Source organism: Cornus florida, unplaced genomic scaffold (assembly GCF_030987335.1).
Source record: "Cornus florida cultivar Cherokee Brave unplaced genomic scaffold, ASM3098733v1 CherokeeBrave_3.0.0_Hap2_Chr04, whole genome shotgun sequence".
In the NCBI taxonomy this organism is placed as follows: domain Eukaryota; kingdom Viridiplantae; phylum Streptophyta; class Magnoliopsida; order Cornales; family Cornaceae; genus Cornus; species Cornus florida.
Window position 1 is genome coordinate 8,911,659 of NW_026775574.1, and position 23,479 is coordinate 8,935,137.

The 23,479-nt window shown below is 33.8% G+C and overlaps 3 protein-coding genes across 3 annotated transcripts; all 3 read right to left on the bottom strand.

Annotated features, from left to right (window-relative positions):
- Positions 1–3,373: 3,373 nt before the first annotated feature.
- Positions 3,374–6,256, bottom strand: LOC132302699 (peroxidase 11). The gene is made up of 4 exons (XM_059799620.1): positions 5,736–6,256; positions 5,077–5,268; positions 4,694–4,859; positions 3,374–3,933 (listed from the first exon to the last, which is right to left on the bottom strand). Exons 1-4 carry the CDS (start codon positions 5,976–5,978, stop codon positions 3,512–3,514), a joined length of 1,023 nt encoding a protein of 340 aa, XP_059655603.1. The 5' UTR covers positions 5,979–6,256; the 3' UTR covers positions 3,374–3,511.
- A 1,652-nt stretch (positions 6,257–7,908) lies between these two features.
- On the bottom strand, positions 7,909–11,776 carry LOC132302698 (uncharacterized). The gene is made up of 2 exons (XM_059799619.1): positions 11,612–11,776; positions 7,909–9,007 (listed from the first exon to the last, which is right to left on the bottom strand). Exon 2 carries the CDS (start codon positions 8,968–8,970, stop codon positions 8,179–8,181), a length of 792 nt encoding a protein of 263 aa, XP_059655602.1. The 5' UTR covers positions 8,971–9,007; positions 11,612–11,776; the 3' UTR covers positions 7,909–8,178.
- An 866-nt stretch (positions 11,777–12,642) lies between these two features.
- Positions 12,643–21,993, bottom strand: LOC132302700 (ceramide synthase 1 LOH3-like). Its single transcript, XM_059799621.1, has 6 exons — positions 21,660–21,993; positions 16,633–16,862; positions 16,329–16,484; positions 15,872–16,057; positions 14,259–14,443; positions 12,643–13,143 (listed from the first exon to the last, which is right to left on the bottom strand). Exons 1-6 carry the CDS (start codon positions 21,795–21,797, stop codon positions 13,112–13,114), a joined length of 927 nt encoding a protein of 308 aa, XP_059655604.1. The 5' UTR covers positions 21,798–21,993; the 3' UTR covers positions 12,643–13,111.
- Between the last annotated feature and the right edge of the window lie 1,486 nt (positions 21,994–23,479).

Here is a 23,479-nt window from a genome sequence, read left to right on the forward strand (position 1 = left end):
CATCCTTATCCTTCTAGCCAAACAGAACATCAATGTTACTCCAAACAAAAGATGTTAACAGTCATGTCTAAGTCTTTTAAAAATTGTTTTAGAAACGTTGGTTCGCCCTCCTTTATCTAAGTATCTGACAATCATTAATTAACAAATAAAGGACATTAGCGTGTGTCTAACAATGTTTTAGGAAGATGTAACAGGAGACAACCTAATTTTTGGTAATGCACATATTTTGCATAAAATGAGTGTTTTCAAACTCAAAACTCACAAGAAAATCAATCTTTTGGTGTCATTTTGTTCAAAGTGGACACTTATTTCACGCCCAAAGTTATATCTTCACATTTGTCTAATGACTTTTTAAGAAGGAATTCTCTCATCACACGCCAACAAATTTACTTAATTATATATACACACACACATATATTTGGTAGTAGGCTACTTGTACAAAATTAAGGTACTTAATACACATCGACTTATGTTCTCATTAATTTTTATTTTTTAGTTGACAGGACTATGGTTTGCTATATCGGTCGATACGGTTTGTAATCTTTTTTTAAGGATCCGATATCGATATATATCTCCATGAACTAACTAGTTCGGTAGGTATGAACTGATATTTATTCAAATCTATTACATCGCGACTGTAAGCGATATTGCGATCGCGACTGTAAGCGATATTGCGATTGCGAACTATGGGCATAACTAATGTTGTTATAAATTTTTATTTTCTAATTGACAAGAGCATTCAGTATAGAATAGTGGTGTGTAATTAGACATACATAAATGGGGTTTACCAGTTCAATTCTTACATTATTAATTGATGATAGTGATGATAAAAGTCCATAGAAAAACAACAAAGTTCAGACATTGTACACCAAATTAAATTAATTACCTTTGACGATGGAAATGTAAAAATGTTGGAAAAAATCAAAGTGATGATAAAAGTCCATATAACAACAAAGTTCAGACATCGTACACCAAATTAAATTAATTACCTTTGACAATGGAAACGTAAAAATGTTGGAAAACTTCAAAGTGACTGATAAAAGGTCAATATAAAAACAAGAAGTTCAGAAATCGTACACCAAATTAAATTAATTCTTTAAATGGAAACTTAAAAATGTTGGAAAACTTCAAATCATTGGAGAAGCAAGCAATTAAATTTTCATTTTCATAGATAACACTTGGATCTTCATAGGAGCCCGGCACCGACCTAAGGTAGGATTAGTGGGGACGGATGTCCCGACTAAATTTTTTATATTTTTATTTTATACTTTAAATTTTTTAAAATTTATGAAGATGTCCTCACTAAAATTATAATTCACCCCATTAAATTATTTTTTTTGCATTTTATACTTCAAATTTTTTAAGATGCCCCACTAATATAACAATTTGCACCCACTAATTTATTTATTTTATTTTTTGAATTTTACTTTAAATTTTTAAAAATTTATAAAGAAAATTTCATTGAAATTACAAAAATGGACCCACTATATAAATTTGCTCTCACAAATTAAAAGATCATCCCCTTCACAAAATTTTTTGGATCCATCACTGAAAGAAGGATGTACTTCATCCTAATCGCTAATGTAGACGAATAAGAAATGAATACATCCTCTTTATTTACAAAATCAAAAATAATGAGTTAATCATGTTTTTTATTTTATTTTATTTTTTTATTGCTTGATTTTATAATTAAAGAGAATGAGTCCATTTAATACCGCGATTAGAATGGAGTATCACCAATAAAGACCTGAGTATTGTCCAATTTTCATTTAAATGCTCAAATTACTGAGAAAATGTGATGCACATTTTTTATTCTTTAGTCAAAAGTAAAACATTGCCAAAAAATCTAACTAGATATCAATCAACAAATGAATATTGAGTGACAAACAAAATTTCAAAACTTTGGTGCACGTGGGGGGGGGGGGGGGGGGGGGGGGGGGGGGGTGGGTTTGGGGGAGGCAAGAAAGAGTGAAAAATGGATAATGCATGCCTTTGAACTGATGCCTTTTAAAATGAGGTGTCCATGTGATTCATGTCTGCAACTATACTACATGGAGAGAGAGAGAGAGAGAGATTTTCTTTAGAACTCATGAAAGGGTATGTATATTCACTATTCAAGGACTTGTAATGGACATTTGATTTGGACGCAAGTCTCTAAGTTTGGGATTGTTAATGGGGCAACCAAAGATTTGAGGCCTGATATGAGCCCAAGTCTCTAAGTTTGGGATTGTTAATGGAGCAACCAAAGATTTGAGGCCTGATATGAGCCCAAGTCTCTAAGTTTGGGATTGTTAATGGAGCAACTAAAGATTTGAGGCCTGATATGAGCCCAAGTCTCTAAGTTTGGGATTGTTAATGGAGCAACAAAAGATTTGAGGCCTGATATGAGCCCATAGGCCTTGACTGGCCAACAGCTAGTTTGGGCCACTTGAGAAGACAGTCAAGGCCCGTGGACGAGGTGGACTTCAAGCTATTGGACCAAGTTTAGAATTTTGGCCCAGGTAGATTTCCACCTACAAGCCCATTTTTCTTTTTCCTCTAAGAAAAATACTCTACAATGTGGCTCTCTAGTTTCCTACGTGCCTTGAAGAGATTTAAGGTTAGTGACAGGGACATGCCACCCTAATTACAACGAAATATTCAATTATTATTCTTTTCTGTTCTTTATATATATAGACTTTCCTTTAAAATTTCTTTAAGTTAAAATGTGTTACCTGAATTTAGGAAAAATGTGGATATATGTTTAAATGTAACATTTTTTGAATCATGAACACGGAAACAAGACCAAATAGTTTGTGGTTTTTTTTTTTAGTATTTTCACAGGGAAAAAAAATAAAAAATCATATTGCATATATAAATTGTTCAATGTGTGCACTTATTTTGAAACAATAAGGTAACAAAAGAAAATTAATAATGCTATGTTTGAGAGTATTAAATCAACATATTGGAGAAAATTTAATTAACAATTTAAACTAAAATTTTTCCAATTCAAAATTTAAGGCACCAATTCGGTGCTCACGAACGCAACATAAGAGTAATGACCAAATGTGAGGAAAAAAATAAAAAATAAAACTTAGTCCAGTGCACGAGACTCTCGCCATTACCATTACACGGTACGGGGAAGGTATGGGGAAGGTCACCAATTGTGAGAGCTGCTTACATTTTGTTAATTAAGCTTTTGGGCTAATTAGCCTAACATGGCATAACACATTCCCTTTTTCTTTTTCTTTTTTTATCAGTTTATTCAAGTTTAAATATCATACTAAAATTCTATTTTTTTTGGGCATAATTGGTGCTTAACACAAACTTGCTGAACCAAACATGTTGAATCACATATCTTAATATCCAATACATGAGTATTGTCTATGTAAAACACATCTTTAATTAGACATTTTTATATATCTATTACAAATGAATCAAAGAGAGACATCAATTTTCTTTTCAATAACAATGTCACACACATAATCTGTGGTTTAATTTCCACTTCTTGGTATAACAAATTGCAGACTCTTCATGTGTTCACAAATCTGCAACTCTTCCTAACCTCACCATCAACAAAAGTGTCTGGATTTGTAATGTTTCCCATTTTCACCATTGACTCAGAGAACTGCTCAAAGAAAGCAACGGCACTCTCTGCATACTTCTGCACAAGCTGCTTCGTCTCGATTCCAAGCACACTGGAGTACAGTCCTTGATCAGAGTCCAGTAATCCCTCCCCATTCAAAAGTAGATGGTAGAAAGAGTTGTCGAAAAGGTTAGGTGTGACGTAGTCCATGGCTGTTTCGTTGTTGTCTCCTCCTGCAGCTGGACAAATAGCTTTCAAGTTGCTCAGATGTGTCCCGGAAAGTGGATTCAACCCTGAAGTTGCTCCGAAATCTCCATAGATTCTTTCCCGGAAATTCACACACCGCGCCATGCCAATTGTGTGTGCCCCTGCGGATTATAAGCAGCACACTTTCTTTTAGTGAAGCTCGGAATTAAAGATAACATTTGAATTATCTGCAAATATGTGCACTACTGTGTTTAAGACCTCGAAAATGAAGAGGAAACTTAGGCTCGTTTGTTTGAGGGTAGAATATTTTCGGAAAATATTTTCTGTGTTTTTTGTGTTTGGTTGTAAGAAAAAAAAAATATTAAAACTTAATAAAAAATAGTTTATTCATCAATTTTCGGCAAGCTATTTTATACACCACACTCGATGGACTCGACCTAAACATTTGTCAAATATCGAAAAATAAAAATAAAAATAAAAATAAAAATAAAATATTTTACGTCGAAACAAACAGAAGTCTATTAGTTGAATTTACTCTCGAAAATCATTTTTCTTGGATTTCCTAGAACTCATAGACACATACTCTGGGCCTTCTTGGTTCAATTTTTTATAAATAGTTCTCAAGAATTCAGGTAATAATTTAGAGAACTATAAAAGACATTATATGAAAATAGACCTTTTTATAACAGAGTTTTTAACAAAACAAAATTCCCGAAAACAGAAAACTAATAGCATAATACTAACCAGTTTAAGCATAGTGTTCACTTTGGGAAGTATTCTGATTTTACAAACCCTATTGATGAAAGCACATTGCAGACATATTGGTTCATGTAGTTGAATTTATATATATATATATATATATATATTGCTAGTAGTTGAATTTATATCACGATCCCTATATGATTGATTAATGGTGCTTACCAGAAAGAGCTACCATATCAGTGACAGAGAGACCTTGATAAAGAAACTTGGAAATGATAGAGAGAAGGCTTTCATCTGAAGTGGGAAGATTTTGGCCGACAAGGGCGTAGCCTGCAGATTTAGAGTCCTTTCTTCCTAGAGGAACATCCCAATAAGGTCCACCAACCTGAAAACATTATAGAAAAAAAAAAAAAAAGGATAAGTAATTATCACAAATTAACACCTTTTTTTTCTTTAAGAAACTAACGCATCCATTTGCCCCTACGTGGACTTGAACCTCTGCCCCCGCCCTCCAACGGAACTTGAGTATATAGATATACATATATACAAACATACATAAGATATTAATAAGTTTAAACTTGTGTATTATAAATTTTGCATACCAGAATAACAGCATCTCTTGCAGCAACTGTGAGGATATCGGCACAAGAGACTATACCGGGGCACTCTGATTCGAGCTTGTTCTTGATCCTATCAATGATTCTGAACCCTTTCAAGGCATGTATGTTAATGGGGGCTTTCTTCTCTCCTAGTAGTGTAATTGTGTCATCTAACAAAACTGAGCCATCACAACCCTGTACCAACCACATCAACAAACTTCAGTACCATTGGCCATAAATTGATTCTAAAACCATATAATGTAGATTACTAAACTATGAAAAATGATATGTAGTCTGACAGTCAATGATGGATCCAGAAAATTGTTTGAGAGGGGGCGGACTTGAACAATAAGAATATATAGTGGGTTATTATAAAAAATTGAGCAGGGGCATTTTAAAAATTTTAACAAAAATTATAGGTAATTTTAGAAATAAAAAAAAAAAAAAATTTAGTGAGGACATCGGCTGCCCCCACTGAGTCCTTAATAGGTCCGTCCTTGCCAACAGTCAGACTAATCTGACTATTTTATATGAGTAGGGGCTAATGTTATGATGACATCAGTAATAGAGTTGACATCATGATAACGTCAACCTTACTCGTATAAAAACAGTCGGAATTGTCACTGCGTATGTTTCTAATGATAAGAGACATGTATGTTCACCTGAACAAAGCAATCATGGAAGTGTAAACGAAGGATCAAGGCGGCGTTTCGGGGATCAGAGAGCACTGCACACTCCATCTCTTTCCTCACAATCTCAAGAGCAGTTGGGCATGTAGATGAGTAGTAGTCTAGGGTCAAGGGAGGGTCAGTTGCACGCAAGGTGATGCAAAAGATGGAGAAAACCAAAAGCATGAGTTGCAGCAATGGAGGTGATGATCTTGAGTAGTGAAGTGAAGGTGCCATTTTTTTTTTTGCTGTTGTGCTTTCTTGGATGGCTTAGAGAGAGTTTAATTTGGAGGTGATGGTTGGACTATGAGATATATAAGTGAGAAGAGTGTTGGTTATTGCATGTTTGTAGTACTGGTCATTGTCTCTTGAGTATTTTTATGAAAGATGTTTGTAGTCAATAGAGGATGTAACTAATATTGGTCTGGTTGGTGATTATTTCCAAACCAAAAATCCCAAGTTTGTGTGTGTGTGTGTGTGTGTGTGTGAGAGAGAGAGAGAGAGAGAGAGAGAGAGGTGTTAAAAAACTTGTGTCCTTCCAATATATAATTCTTAAGATTTGGGCAATCGACCAAACCAAAACTAGGCTTCTCTCATTACAGCTAATATTTAACCCTTCTACTTTTCTCTCGAAACCAAGTTTCTCTCTCTCACACACACACATTTTTAGAACAGAAAATTGATTAGCCTAATGTGAGGCGAATTTTTTTAAATAAATCAACTATTAATTCAATGACTAGAATCATTACATAATCTAATTTTGTCTAACTGCTCATTAACACGGGGTTAATTGGTTGGACAGTTTGAGCTAAATGAATTATTAAAATAATTAACCACTTTATATAGTAGGTTAAGATCACAAGCTAAACTTTGTTTGCTGATTTTCTTCTGTGATGTGTTAAATTGATATTTTTTTAATGGTTTGATCGTTTGGTTGGCAAATTGTGGTTAAGATATGCAATTTCTAAACGTACCCATATAGATGAGTGCTAGCTTTAGTCAATTTTCATGCACATTAATAAAGGTCCAAAACCAACACGTCATTTATATATTTATCCTTCTTACAATTTCTTCATTTACAAGATTACATTTTGCTTGCAGAAAATCTAGAATTCTATGTTCAGTAAGTCATGATCTTGAGTCTTGAAACACAAGACTAACGATATCGATTCTTAGAAATAACAACAAAGTGGACTTTGGCTCCGAATAATCCTGCATCCTTGTTTGTACATTTCCATTCTTTTATTCATATATTTATTTATACATGTAGCATCCCAAGTCATCTCGGGAAGACGTTCCCGGGCATTTTGAGGAAAACTATGAGCACCTAGAAGAGAATTCTTGGTAAGAGAGTTTTGAGGAAAACTATGAGTACCTAGAAGAGAGTCCTTGGTACGAGGGTGGGATGCAAGTTCATGCGGGTCAGGCCAGTTTCCTCTGAGTGGGAGTGATTGAAACGTCCCCACATCAATATCTCACACGGGTGTGGGAGTGACCCAAATCAATCCGACATTGCATAGACAATTTCTCACGAGGGTGTGGGACGTACCTGAATCCTCTCCAGTGAAACAGTAGGACTTGTTCCGTCCAATTCAGGATGCACCTTACAAAAAAATTGAGATTTTTAACAAATATCCCAACCTTTTTGTAAAATACATTTCGAACCAGACGGAACAAGATATACTGTTCACGGAAGGGAATTTTCTTTCGGTGTGGGAGTGGGTCATGACAATATATATATGTGGGCTAGGGACTTGGGAGACTTCAAACGGTTTGATGGTGTTTGATGGTTCACAAGTTCAATGCTTCCAAGAGTGAAAAACATTCCTGTGGTTGAATCCATGCCGTTAATTACTCACCATCCTTCTGTTTCCTCTGGTGTATATCTCCCTGCCATTTTGTTGCTTTGAATCTGGTGAATAAATGATTGACATAACCTATTAATCAACAAACACACACACACACACACATTTATATATATATGTATATATCACCATTGATATTTCGAATGAATGCAATGCAACATGAAATTGTAGTGTGAAAAATTCAAGACAAGTTCCGAACAAGAGCTGAACAGAGTCATCCAACACATGCCCGAGCTTTCAGCTGCATAATAGCACACAGTGTCTCATAATATGATGGCTGCTCGGCCTTGGTACGAAGAGGGTTTGACAGAAAGCCACTGGCTGTAACTTAAATAACTTATTAACACTGCTTGGGAGTCCCAAAAAAAGTGTTCAGTAGAATAAAAACTGCCATTAAACATGCAGTGTCAATTCAAATAGAAGAAAAAGTACAAAAGTAAAAGTAGTAGAAATTTTCAACAAAATGTAGCATTGATATTAGAAGCGACTACTATCAGTGCCTGAAGTAGTTGTAACGGGGAAAAGACTATTTGGCCATGTGCGTAATCTAAGAAAGTGTCCGGAGAGAGATACTAGGTATATAATTCGGAATCAAGAAGATGGTTTTTTACTCCGCCAAGCCTTGAACATTCCTCCTCACTGTCACCATCACTATTACATTCCAAGCGGGGTAAGACATCCTTCAGCAGTAGAGATTTAACAAGTGACATCACAGAGCCACCGAATTCAGGCCATGAAACACACAGAGTTCCCTTGATCTTCTTCATCTGACATCGACCCAATAAAGCAGGAGCTAAGCCATCTACCACACTTCCCGATGGAAAATAGTCTAAACCTTTTAGAAGTGTTGGATCCTTTCTCTCTAATGATGTCTCCAGCTTGAAGGCAAATGTTTCATCTGGTGAGAGCTTACCCCGAAAGTTTCGGCTCTGAACTGAATCCAAGATCAAAACCCTCTCTGGAACAATCTGTTCACCAATTAGCAACTTTGCAACAGCATGAGATCTCTCTGCAGGAACTGGATACTGAATGGAGACAACATAAATCAAATTATCAGCATCATTGAGGGCATAAATGTTGCAGGATTTGTCTCTGAGAGATGGTTCGACAAAGTTGCCAGAGAAGGGGATCTCAGGGAGGACGAGGGTTCCTATTAAGGTTTTAGAGGACACATGGTGGAAGATATATAAAGATGGAGAAGACACGGTAATGATGAGGAGAGAGGGGCAGAGGGGATTTTTTGCATCAGGGGTAGATAACAACAGGAAGGGAGATGGAAGGGGCGGTGATGGAGCAGTGAAGTTGTTGAGATCTTCCGAAAAGAACCTTGAAGGCAGGGGAATGTCTGTCAGCACATCTTCCATGTCTTCCCTTTATCCGAGTTCCAAATCCTGCTGAATTCTGGAAAAAATAGGTTTCAGTATTCTAAATCTCATAGCTTGGCCACTGGCAATCTGTTAATCTGAGTGGACCAGGAGACTGCCAAGTTAACTCAGAAAATAACAAAATTAAGAGCATGTAGTAAAGATTTAGATTATAACCAATCGTTCTGCCCAATAGAAAGGGAATTATGGAAATTACTCAAGGAGCACAGTAATCAAAATTTCATTCCCTACCAAGACAAGGCATTGTTTAGTCTTATCATCCAATAAAATTATGGTTAATAACTTGGGACACTCTTCAATAGCAAAAATACTTTGAGATCCCTCATCTAAGAAGCACGGACACTCCAAAATGGACGAAGAATCCGTGTCCGACACGTGTCGGACACGGACACGCGTCGGACACGCCCCGACACGTGTCGGACACGCCAAAAAACGTGTCTGGAATTTTTTTTATTTTTTTTTATTTTCGGACACGGCTTGGACACGGCTCGGACACGGCTTGGACACGGCACAGACACGGCTCAGACAGCTCGGACACGGCTCGGACAGCTCGGACACGGCTCGGACACGGCTCGGACACACTTTTCTGGATTTTTTTTTTAAATTTTTAATGCTGATATGTTAATTTTTTTTTTTTTTTTTTTTTAATTTTTAATACTGATATGTTCTATTTTTTGTTTTGTACTACCCTAAAGATGGTGATATATATATATATACTAACCTAAAGATGCCACAATTTGCCGTGTCCGTGTCCTAAAGATGCTGATATATATATATACTAACATATCAGTGATATATATATATATATATATATTCCAACCTAAACATATCAGTGTTTTTTTTTTAAATTATTAATGCTGATATATATATATATATATACTATTTGCCGTGTCCGTGTCCTAATTTTTTTGGATTTGCCGTGTCGCTGTGTCCGTGTCGTGTCGTATCCGTGTCCCGTATCCGTGTCCGTGCTTCTTAGTCCCTCATGATACCAAGTGTACAACTGAATTTTATATTGTAGAAACTCATGTGGTTATGACAACATCACCTGTAAGAGTACTAAAAAAGGATAAAATTTGATACCATAATGCCAACCTATTTAATGAGAAAAATACCCTCCTGACATCTGCACTCATTCTCCAATGAGAAGATTGATGAGCTACTTTGAAAAGAGAGCTAGAAAATATAGGGGGAGGTCATACAATACAAAAAAGACATATACAAAGAAGGACATCTCCAATCTAAATATTGATGCCATATGTTGTCCAAGGTGTTATATAATAAAAATTCGACTACGTCATTATCGAAGAGGTGTTGAAACACCAGACAAAGAAAAGGTGGAGACTTCAGTATACTTCTGAAACATAGACGACACTCAAACTATATATGCCATTCATGAGGTGTAATGGGAAACCATCAAAACATGAAAAAGAAAGTATTACATCCTGTTACACACAATGTAACTAAAGGCCATTTCTTGGTACAATGGTAAAGCTCCAGCTGTCAAGTGTGATAATGATAATTTAAGTTTTAGAGCAGCTACTTTGTACATGTAAGAAAACCTTTTAGGCTCATATCCAATTCTCTCCCAGCACAACATCCCTCATTATCGGAAAAAATATATATATAATAGCCATGCACAAACAACAGAGATTAACAATATGTCATGGACTACACAAGAAAAATCATAAGCCTCGCAAATAAAATCCACATGTTCAAATTGTACTATCTAAATCCATGCATGTCTGTATCACAAATCAACCATGTACAAAGAGAAACAATGGATGGATTGGACATCAATTCAAGTCCCCTATTCAATGGCCCTTAGATATAAGATCAGAAAACTCTTTAACCAAGCAAGCAGAGCCCAATATTATAAACAGCATGATTTTCTTCAATAAAAATGCCTTGCGAAAATCATAAACCATTTTTTACACGATCCAAAGAACTTACCCAATGCCTACACGATCCCCGCGTATTGTTGGTTGTCAAAGAAAATGAGCACTCATTTCCCATACACACTCACCTTTATGCATCTTTACTAGATTTTAGAAGCATCTCTCTTTTTTTGGCAACAACATAGAGCAGATAGTTCTCAAACCTAAGACCTAACCACAAAGTTGAACATACAGTTTTTTGTTTTATTATCCATTATAAGAGCAAAGGAGGGCTATGTATAATTCGAAACTGAATTCGGTTTATAATTTAATTCAAAAAATTCGGTTTGTATTACTTTTCGATCTGTGTCATCAACAATAAGAGTAACCATAAACGATCATCTTGACCTCAACATCTTCTAAACCCATATAGTTCCATTGTTAGAACGATTCAAAACCCAAATTGTTTCTCCATGGAAAGAAGATTGCTTTCAGAAATTCTAATGATCAACGAAACTCAAGAGACCGTTCGATTCGCTATGTAAATAGTACAACATATATTTGTATGGTACTGCAATAATTGCAATTTGTGGTCCAATAGTATAAGGAACTAGCATTAAAAAATGAAAAACCCTAATTATGAGCACAAACAGTTACCAATCGCAACAATTGCCACATTCCTTGAAATGAAAGAAACGTCAAATGTCATGTCTGATAAAGAGAGGTATAAGAAAAAAGCATACCGGTAGTGGCAGCACGGCGGCGGCGGAAGCTGAAGCAGTGGCTGAAGGAACGATAGAGTCGGCGTCGGCGGCACGAGGGGCGGAGAGGAGAGAGTGAAAGCGCTGAAGCTCAATTTCAGATGCTAAAATGAGTAGCAAAAGTACACGCTTGGTTTAGTTTTAAGAATTAAGAAATATATATATATATATATATATTGAAAATTACAAAATACATGTATCGGAAAAGTTTTCTATTTAATCTGAATTTTTAGAAAATATTTTTCAAAAATCGTCAATGGAACAAATTTTTTTTACAGCTTTCAAATTTGAGTTTTGAACCCAAAAAAAAAAAAAATCCGTAGCTCATTTACAAAACTAAACTATCCAAATGTTTATTAAAACTATAAAGTTTTTGAATAATATTAAATTGAGGACCCTGGATATAAAATTGGATTGACAAAATATATATAAATTTGGAATTTTTTTGGTTTATTTTATCTAGTTTTATTTTGTTATTTATTTATTTTTTTTACAGTAACACTAGTCAAACCAAACCAAAACACCTCAAGGTAGGTAGCACATTAAATTTCTGTGATTCTAATTTCTAACCATGGTTCATGATTGTGCAAGCCTCATCTTATGATATTTTCTCTTTAATAATCAAACCCACATTTTAAACTAAATTTGATCTTTTATACCATTGAACAAATATGCCTCCAAAAATTGTTAGTTTATAAATGCTAAAATGTGAACCATATTTTAATGTAAAATTCTAAAATATCATGGATACCGTATCCTTGGATCTCCCATGCGATAGATGTGGCGGTGAAACTCATAACTCCAGAAATACAGTACCTCGGGTGTCGTAAAACTTCTGGTACGGTGGAATTTAACCTAATATGCATGTTTCAAATCTATAAGACAAACATGAGTTTTTTCGACTTTGTGCATGCATACATCTAATACACACACGTAAAATGAATTTATACTATCAACCAACCCAACATTTAAGGCCATAGTTAAATTTCCAGAAATGAATGAACCAAAACATGTGTTCTGAATAATGGTGAAATTTCTTAGAACAAGTATTTTGGCCAATGTAGTAAGTATTACAACACAAGCATTACAACCAACAACAACAAATGTCAACTTTCCTGCAAAAACCCACTCTTAACTTCTTAAGCCAGCAGGGTAGAACCAATGGGGTGAATAAAATGGACCTAAATTTCAGAATCACAAATCAAACCTCTGTCCACTAGCTAACTCCTACAATGACAAATTTAGGGCACTTTTGGAGGTTCAAAGAAAACTAAATAATCCGACACGTTTTATGCAGCATTTGAGACAACTCCCTTCAGATCTCCATAGCAATTAGATGTGTATGGTGGTTTTATGAGCCCAGAATGTAACCTCAACTTTAATTATATTATCGTATTGGTAACTATGATATGACTTCATTTCTTCCATACGGCGTCCAAATGCACACACGAATAAAGGAGTGATCGGAAATCTTGTACATGATCAATCTTCGTGTTCATCTTCACCTTCAGAATCTGCAAAAGGTTTAGATGAATAAACAAAAGATCACAAACAAATGGGTATCTAGTTTTTTTAATTACACTGGACCTAAACATTTTCATATGGGGAATAAACTCCTGTTAAACATGCTAGTTAAAGTGCACAACAGAATTCCCGATTGGGTCAGACAGCATATGCCTGACCTATCATCATCAGCCTCGCCCTGTAAAGGGTTGGGTTGAGTTTAGTTGACTAATACAGGCAAGTGCTAATATCCAGCAGAAGCAAATAATATGTACTCATATATAATAACTGCATATATTAGAAGTTATTGGGTTTAGGAATGCAAGTGCAACAACTCATCATATTGGAGTACACTCGAAATTCAGTCAGCCCCTTCTGTTTCTCACACACTGCATAATTACACGACTTTGACAAAGCCACTAAAGAAGCCAAAACATTCACGATGGTTCCCTTAAAGATGACTTGAAATTAATTGATTTCATGAAGCATTTTAATGCCCTTATTTTAGAAAATCATTAGGAATACTTGCCTAGAAAATAAAGGAAAACCAAATAAAGTCCTAACAAAAAGTGATGAAATAATTAAGAAGAGAAAAAGAAAAAAATTTCCTGATGGACTTGTTCTAATTTCTAAATGCTACGAATAACAAAATGGACAGATTCAATTTCCAGATTTTTGGGGTCATCAGAATGCTCATCTCTCCATTGGTTTGGATACCAATTTATCAGGACATTCAAATGCCTATCTTTTAAGAGAAGAAATACACTTTCCATCGGACACTCAAATCTTTGGTATATTACTGCTATGGTAGGCATCAAGTGACCCAACCCAGCATTTCACCACCCCAATCACCAATGTGGTGAACTCCTACAACAGTGTTTGAACTGGTCGACTTCATAGAGAAATTCTTTCTTATATATCTTTGAAATGTCTGATTGTCATTCATGCATTGTCACACATCAAAAGAGATTGATCCAGTTGATATCAAATTGCAAATAATGCACTTAAAAACTTCCTGACAGAAATAATTGTAAGAATTTGTTCCATTTTTTTCTGATATGCACAGCAGGCCCATGTATATATGTGGGTGTTCATTACCGAACTATCAGAGTTGTTATTGACTTACCAGATCGAACGTCTTCACTAAGTTTGCCTCTTGCTTGGACTTGTTTGACAAGCATCCGGTATATCAATACCCACCAATAGATATGAAGAACAAGCAAGCAAAAAAGAAGCGTGTTGAACACATAATAGTAGATTGGTCCATCAATCCTGTGCTTATCCTTGTCCAAGGAAAGGAGAACTTCATAACTGCCGTAGAGAGAAGAAAACAATGATATTAAAATATATAAGAATGGCATTTATAAAGGTTTTAAACACCCCAACATAATATTTATTATAAAATCTAAATCCTTATCTATTATACTATAACGAAAAGAAAAAAAAAATGGAATTGAATAAACCACATTGAGAAATAAGAACTTCACACAGTATAAGAAATCCTACTGAATTAACATGTAGTTCTGTTACTAATAAGAACTGTTAGTGTCCAAGATTGCAACAAAACTGTATATAACTAAAGAGAAGATGCAGAATTTCTTAAATAATCTTAGTTAAAACTTGTCATAACTAGTGTAATGAGAACAAGTAAATAATTGTACAGATCACAAACTAAGTCAAAGGAAAAGTAAGATATGTTCGCTTCTGGTACCTGGTTCAAGACCAAAGATATAGAAGATGTCATCAGCAAAAGGTGCAACTTTTTGAAGCAGGATACACAGACAAAAGTTTATTAACAAGAAGATAAAGGAAGATTTTATGATAAAACCTCGAATTCCATCATTATGGAAGCATAAATAAAGAAGAAATAGAAAAAATAGTGGGTTTATTCAATCAGTAATGTATTTAACCAACATAAGTAAAATAAGCAAACTTGATTCGTTGCTTGTTATTTGTTAGTAGAGTTCCAACAAAAGGAATTTCAAAAAAAATTATCACTCATTGGAATAAAAAGGTGCAGTTATAATTGGATTCAAACCCGCTATCATAGAGCCAATAAGCACCAGGACAGCAATAAAAAAATTTGATTATTTGGCCGACAGAATGGTTTGCTTGCCTTCAGCACCACAAAGAAACATTGAATTGCTAGTATGATAACAGTGACTTTATGCATCTACAGTTGAAGGCACATGCTTAATGAAATTAGGTTTTTTAAACTTGGTACTTGGCAGAAGTAAGGATGTCAATTATACATATATAAAAGTTTTCACTGTGTCAATAAGTACATGTCTTTCAACATATCACATCTGACTAGGCAGAAGACTGTGTCACCAGAACTCAAGAACAATTGATCTTTAGAGAGAGAAAAAAGTATCATTAAAAAAATTATATTAACCCCAAAATGTGTGGGTGTGTGAGTGTGTGTGTACACGTGTACAGACAATTAACAAAGAATAAATCATTGTTGTTGGCTAATCCATAAATCATACAGCATTTATAGAAAATAGGCTTCATCAAAACTATTGAGTACTTCTAAGGTTGATCATCTGGAGTTCAACGACATTATTGGATGATCTCAGTCTAATAAAAAACTTCATAACAATACCACTGTAAAGATTATAAATTATGAAACGGATTTTGAGATCAAATTCGGATCTCAACCTGAGCTATTTTATATTGGAACCAAGGATATCCCAAAGAATATCATGGCAAAAAAAGTATGTGTCAAAATTTACTCACCTTGTACTCCGAAGGACCCAGAATGGATAGTAAATGAGGCGAAGAAGGATCCAAGATAAAACAAAGAGAATAAATGAAAAGCTAGCAAGAGTTTCTACACCACCGTATTTGGACATCTTCCCTACTTCCAAAAATACATCACTAGCATCATGAAGAGCCAAAACAACAGAACCAGCACGGGCAAACCTGCAAGAAGCAGACACAGGAAGCAAATAAAGTTTTCTTTCAGTCCTTACTTTCTATAAGCCTGATACCAAATTTTCATAAATGCGCCAGGAGATATACCGTAACAAACTCTTCCAAATGAGCATTTATATTCATAGGAATGACAAATTAGTGATTTCATGTAAGGCCATTCGTTATACTTTATGTAGCTAAGTTGGTATTCAACCAGTTACATGTGATTGTAGTGTACAGAAGATAAACAAGCTACAAGCTGACCTCCATTAAAACATACCTCAATATGTAAGACATCACAATGAGCATGACAGTTGCAACATGATGACTCATTGACACCCCAAAGTCAGAACGCCTGGTTTCCCAAAAAATCAAAGCAAAGATGGAGTATGTATAAAATCCAGCAGCATACATATATGCTCCTTTCAATTTCAACCTGAATACACGCACAAAAGTTAACTGATTTGAGAGGGCTTGGATGCTCAATATTTTTAATCAAAGCATGGATAAAACTCAAGGACAGAGCATAACTAATATGGCTGCTGCATAAACAGTCTTTAATGCATAATGTTTTGAAATCTCACTTAATTTTCTGGTCAGGCCAGACCTGATCTCCAGGTCCAACCCAGAAATATTTTGTGTTTGTGAACCAAGACTCATCATAAGTTACAGAAAGCACAAGAATCTCTGCTGAGAGGAAATAAACACATTTCCATGCTGATTCTTTGAATTTCCTTATCTTCTTTTTTCTCTCATTTGTCTCAACGTCCACTAACTGCTGTCCTTTTCCAAATATCATTCGTCTTCCCAATTTCTGCAAAATGCACATTCACAAAGTTTGAACAGAGCCAAGGGAAAGAAGATCTGAGATTCATGGAATGTGATATGCACCACTTAAAAGAAAGATTCTTCACATTCATAACCATGTTAGAAAATCATCAGGAAAGGCTATACATTATGCCCTTTACTCAAGAAATATGGTACAGCTGGGATAGTTTTCTTTGACTCCGTAGTCAGAAGTTTGAATGAGATAAGCTAATTTGAATGTAACACTAGTTTTCCCATCGCAAAAGAAGGTGCACCAAGTTTTCAGTTCTGGAAGTGCGTAAGTTGTGAGTTAATCATGTAAGATTACGCACCACATTTTTCCTATTCGTAATGGTCTCAACACCAAGTGTGGCACTACCTAATTTTGTTTTCCATAAATTGTACATTATATAAGGTATATTTCACTACATATGAATCATATGGTATGAGCTTGAGAAAGTAAATGAAATAAGACATAGTAGGATTGATAAAAATTTGGGGTTCTAGAACAGAATGGACCACATTCCAGATAACATATACAAGGGTAACTGCATTTTCTTGTCCTGTTAATCAAGTGAAGACCAATGGTTCCGCTCAAAGAATAATTATGATTCAAGTTTAATGTCCTAAGAAAAAAGAAGAAAAAGATGAATGGGAGATCGAAGACCATGATAAAAGAACTTAAGGCTTTAAATGGTAAAAGCTTGGGCTATCAAGTGGGTCTCCAAAATAAAACTTTATGCAAATAATGGCATAAGCTAAATACAGTCCCGCATTGACTTGACTAGCACAGGCCTTTTCCTACTTTTTTCCCCTCAAATGTCCGAAATAGAGAAAAAGAGTTTTTTTTGTGTTAACTATTGTTTTTAAGTTAGATTAGAACCCTTAGACCGACCATCATTTTCATCAGCAGTAGTCAAATAGCTGAAGTTTTTAGGTCCCTGCACCAAGTCTAAATAATAACAATGAAATCTCCATTTGATACGTTTAAAGTTACAGTCTTGGTGAAATTTTTATGTGACCACTCTCTTTCTGTAGGAGTGAGAAAGGAGGAGGGGGGGAGGAAGCAAATAGCTGAAGTTTCTGTTTTATATATAATAGTTACTAATTATAAATATGAGGTCGCTTCTAATTATCAGCAAGTGAGAGCTTCATAGGAAGTTGAATTCTTAACTTCATTTGTGGAACACAACTGTTGATGTTGAGGAGACAAAAAATTTAAGGTTTAATAGGGTCCAGAGCACCAATAAAACAAGCAATTGAGTAATTGTCAGATAAAAGAACATCTAAAAGTTACTTATCAAAAAAAAAAAAAAAATGAAAAAAGAACATGTAAAAGTTACCAATAAAATTCTTCAATACAGAAAACTCACAAAATATTGGCCATCTAAAAAAGCCCATTAAATGCTTATTTCAACCAAATCTCTCTCTCTCTCTCTCTCATGAGAGAAATTCCATATAACAGGGGTTGCACTTTGCTTTGGCGCTGTAAGGAAGCATGTGATCAGTCAAATTAAATATCTAGCTTACAGCATGGATGCTTATTTCAATAATCAGAGTTTCTCATCTAATAAGTGGAATTTTAAATCCCTAATAAAATAATTAACATGACTAGAGGTGCAAATTTTTTTATTCATCCTATTTTTTAAAGCATTCTGCCATCAAAATGAGTTGAACATATTGGCTCAAATATTTCACTTCATCTCATAAATGAGAGTGTCATATGGTGGGTCCCAATCGTCAAATTTAACATTCCTTGCCGGCTTGGCGCATCAGATTGCTTGATGTCTGCCTTATATGAATAATCTTCTAAAAATAATATGGGAAGGGATATTTTAAACAGAAATAGATGGTTGGTAGGAAACAGATCTTTTAGTTATAATATTTCATGTTGCATAATTCTAGCAAGACAAACATATAGCAGCCTAGCAGGTATTCTGGATTGACAATTTTTGTATAGGTAAATTTACTCATGCGTTTCTTTTCAGATCAAATAACTTAATGGACTTCGCTATGCCTAATATATATCAAGAAGCATTTGGAACACCAAGGAAAATAAACAATAGATCTCAAGATAAAAGCATTAACTTTACACTTAAAGAAAGGAAAAGGAGGGTTAAAAAAGGAGGAAAAAAAAGGACATTTCATCTCTTGAATTGGCATTCGCTATGAATTTCAAGAAAATCTTGTCATAAATAAAAATAAATAAATAAAAAACCGTTGTAGCACAGTGATTAAGTTCTGATGTGGCATCTAAATGTGGATTGACGTTAGTGGTTCAATTCCTACTGTTGAGAAAGAATTTGTACATACGAGACCTAGACATAAATTATTTTCCCAAGATAATGGTGAAGAAAAATATCAGCACTATATAGCACCAAGAAGGTTATGAAAGAACACAAATTCACTCCCAAAAAATTTCATCATGGAACACAACTTCACTGAAACATCAAATATTACCCAAAATCATTATAGAAGAAGACACCTCCCATTCGGTATCTGCATGGAAACCATGCTGTTGGCTTAAGAACTTATTTGGAAATTGATTTTCCAAAATTATAGTTCACCATTATGCATGGCTTACTCCATGAGGTCATTACTATTAAGGAAACAGAAATACAAAATCATGTACTTCAAAAATAGAGGAAGAAACTATAGCTGTTTGTTCCAAAGGAAACTTAAACCAGGAAATAAATAAGTGCATGTGGGTTTAGGATCAGGCCACACATCAATGGAATTGTATGATTCCATGCTGGTTTATTAAAGAATTCTTAGTTGACAAGAACAAGTGTGGCTGGTAATATTAAGCCTGACACACCACGATGTTAGTGATTTTAGAAAATATATTATATTGCATTTATTCTTATGTTAATTACATTTAACATGATTTTATGGTAATTCATTTTGAGGTTTATTTTGTTCTTAATTTTGTAAATATAACTTGTAGTCTCGTACATTCTTGAACTACTATAAAAAGAAGCCGTCTCTATCTTTGTGTGGACGCTTTTTTCTCTCTAAGTTTGTGTCCTTTCTGTTTCATAAATTTCATTATTTTATATACTTTTTCGGGCAACCCGATGCAAGATTGGTACGAAGAAGACTACTGGCGGATATGAAGTGGTATACCATACGACTTTAGCACAGTACCTACCATGTCTCTCATTTATCCAAGCCAATTCTTTCCATATTATTCTATTATTATTGTGTTTCTTTCTTAATGTCTATTATTAGTATATTCTCTGTTGTTTAAATTATATGACTTACAATGATGTTCATATCTTGTTCAATTTCACATGCTTGATGTTGTTCTACAATATAAAAGTTAAATCTCATCTTTATACTTTATTTCCTTGTAAATTCATATTTGTTGTTATAATTGTATTCCTAAGATTTAAATTTATCCTGTCAATATATGTTTTTAATAGTTGTTCTCTTCTGTAAATTGTTGAATATTTTCAAAATGAGGGTTTTCCCTAATAATGGCATCCCAGAAATAGAGGAAGCAAGTTTCCATCATTTCAGAAAGCACAGCATTGATATTAAAAGAAACCTACGTCCTTCTGTTGGTTCAATACCTTTTCAGGTTCTGATTTTCCAAAGAAAGAACCAGAGTATAAAAAACAAACTACACATATACATGTGTTCTGTGGAACTAATATAAAAGTTCTACATCTAGCCAAATCCTAATGTGTTTTCTAGAAGTTAAAAAAAAAGGTACTACATCTAGTCAACAATTTCTGTTATTCTTAGGGATCAAATGGAATCCATAGTGAACCAAAAATCATTATAATCACATCTAACTTACTCCTTTTCATAACTCACCAAGTAAAGGTGTTTTTTTCCCCTGGGCAACATGCTTATATCACTCCTGACATGTATATGAATCACAATGTTCCTAGATGACCCCAACATTCAATTCAAAAATTAATATGGATTCACATAATACCTTCAAATGTTATTATGATTAAAATAAAGCTACTAGTATCAGGGAAACCAAGTACAAAAGGAAGGGAGCATACCCTATGTACAACCCAGGGGTGGAGCCAGAAATATTCATTTGGGGGCCAACTAGTAATATACAATTACATTTTAAAATAAAATATAGTAATAATTGTGAAGAAAAAATGGAGAAAACAACAATTGTCCAATAAATGATACTGCCAAGTGTCAACATTCTTTTTCTTCTCTCTTTAATTCATAAAAAATAATAATAATAATAATAATAATAATAATAATAATAATAATAATTATTATTATTATTATTATTATTATTATTATTATTACTTTTTTTACTAAATTTGATTTTTTAAAAGCAATACTAAAATGATTTATTGGAATTTGAATTATTTGCCAACCACCTTTAATGACCATAGATAGGTAGCCATAAATAGGAATTTAATTGTCCTATATAAAATCACAATTAATAACCATGAATAGGTACCATTAATAGATTTTGAAATAAAAGAAAAAATTAAAAATTGCTCCCCCTCCCCTCCCACCCCACCCTACCCCACCCTCCGGCCCTATGTACAAGTAACAGAAACTATAAAGACAGAATGAGGAAGATTCAGTAAAGCTCTAATTTTTTAGCAAAAAGAAATAATAATAATTCACATATAACAGATTTACAAAAACTTTACACAACCCATCAACTATATGTAAATTCTTTACTGGCCAACCATATATTCGAAACAACCATATATATATACACATACATATATTTGACCGATCTAAGTATCAAACTTGAGGAGAAAAAAACAAAAAATTTAATTAATTTCAATTAAATAAGTAAGGAACACAGTACCTCAAAGACAAATCTGTCAAGAAAGAAACGAAGTGTCGGAAAAAACACAGCGAAGAGGGGAAGAACTGCGAAATCTGCATACTCTGGATACGATTCGTGGTCCCAATCAATAGAACGCATATATTGAACCAAACCCATTATCGATTTCTCGTGAAATCGAACAAATCTATATACAGAACCAGAGCTGGTGGATTCAATATAGAAGCAGCAACATGTGCTCCCTCTCCCTGTACTTTCTCTCTCTAAAAACACTCTCTCTCTCTAGCTTTGGCTGGTGATACAACTGGAGAAAAGTTCGGTTGACTCTTATGAAGCGATGGGGTCAATTGTGAGCTCGAGATCGACAGAAATCTTTTTAATTGGTTGTTTTTGGAGAAAACAGTCTTTTGTGTTCGACGATTTCTCCGAAATGCCACTGTCTTTGATGATTGACTGACGAAATTACCCTTTACAGGTTAACGTGATTGGTTGTGAAATTTGAAGTCAGTTTACGAAATACATGTGAATCCGATAAATAAGGCGTGGGCAATAAAATTAGATGTCCTTGTATTTTAGTTAGCAGTTGGAGTCAATTAGGAGTTGAACTCTCAATAAAAATTAATGTCAGACTATTTAATTATTAGGATTTGTGAGTGTTGGAGTGGACAGCTAAAGATAAAAATAATAATTATCTCTATTGAATAAATTATTTGCTTTGATAAGCCTTTCAAAAAGAAAATTATTTTTATCTAATAAATTATTTTTTTTCACAGGTCCATAGAAAATTAACAAAAAAAAAAAAAACTTACTATTAAAAAAGAGTTAACTTTGTTGTATAAATATTCCTTTTATTGTACCAATATATATATATATATGTATATTATGGAATAAATTATATCTTTTTACTGCCAAAAATAAAATCATTAATATGCAATAAATTATTTTTTTTGAGAGGACCTTCTGAAAAAACAAATAGAAAGAAAAAAAAATTCGTAAAGAAAGTAAAGAAGGTAAAAAAATAAAAGTTAAAGTTGTATAAATAGTAGTTATGATATTATAAATTAAGGAATTATGTATTAATGAATTCAATAATTTTTTTTGTCATTTTCTTAAATAAAAAAAAAGGTAAATAAAGTGCAATTGGAAAAAATGAAATACAAATATCATCTCCTTTATTATTATTATTATTTTTTTAAGCAATAAAAATACAAGAAATCAAAACATATGTACCTATATATATATATATATATATATATATATATATGGATTTGGAAATTACATCGTTTTAAAATAAAAAGCTTTACCAAGAAGTAAATATCTCTCTCCCCTTTTCCTCAAAAAAAAAAAAAAAAAAAAAAAGGGATTGCTCCCTCACCTTTTTTTTTTGAAATAAGAGTATTGGCTTGGATGAAGAAGGTGATTTGATTAAAGAAACTTGAATATTAGGTTTTTAATTTAATAGTATACAGTGTCTGATTAGATGAATTTTATAAAATTTAAGTTTTGAGCATAGTTTGCCATGATGTTAGCAGAAACGTTCTTCATTATTTAGAAATACTAAATTTTTTGTTAGTAATATCTAGATGTATTTTAATGTAAATTCAGATTTAGATTTAAACTAAAATATAAATAGTTAAGATATTTTAAAACTTTTTAATCTTAAAACGGTATAATTTTTAACTTTTATTAAATTAGGTGCCATGATTTAATATAGGTTGCAGGTAAAAGAGTTTAGCATGCAAGGTTACACACTCGACTAATGAGTAGCTTTAATTAATTTAGTTGTGATGCAGCTGTCAAAAATTGAAAGTATCGAATTGTATTCAAAGAAAAAAAAGTCC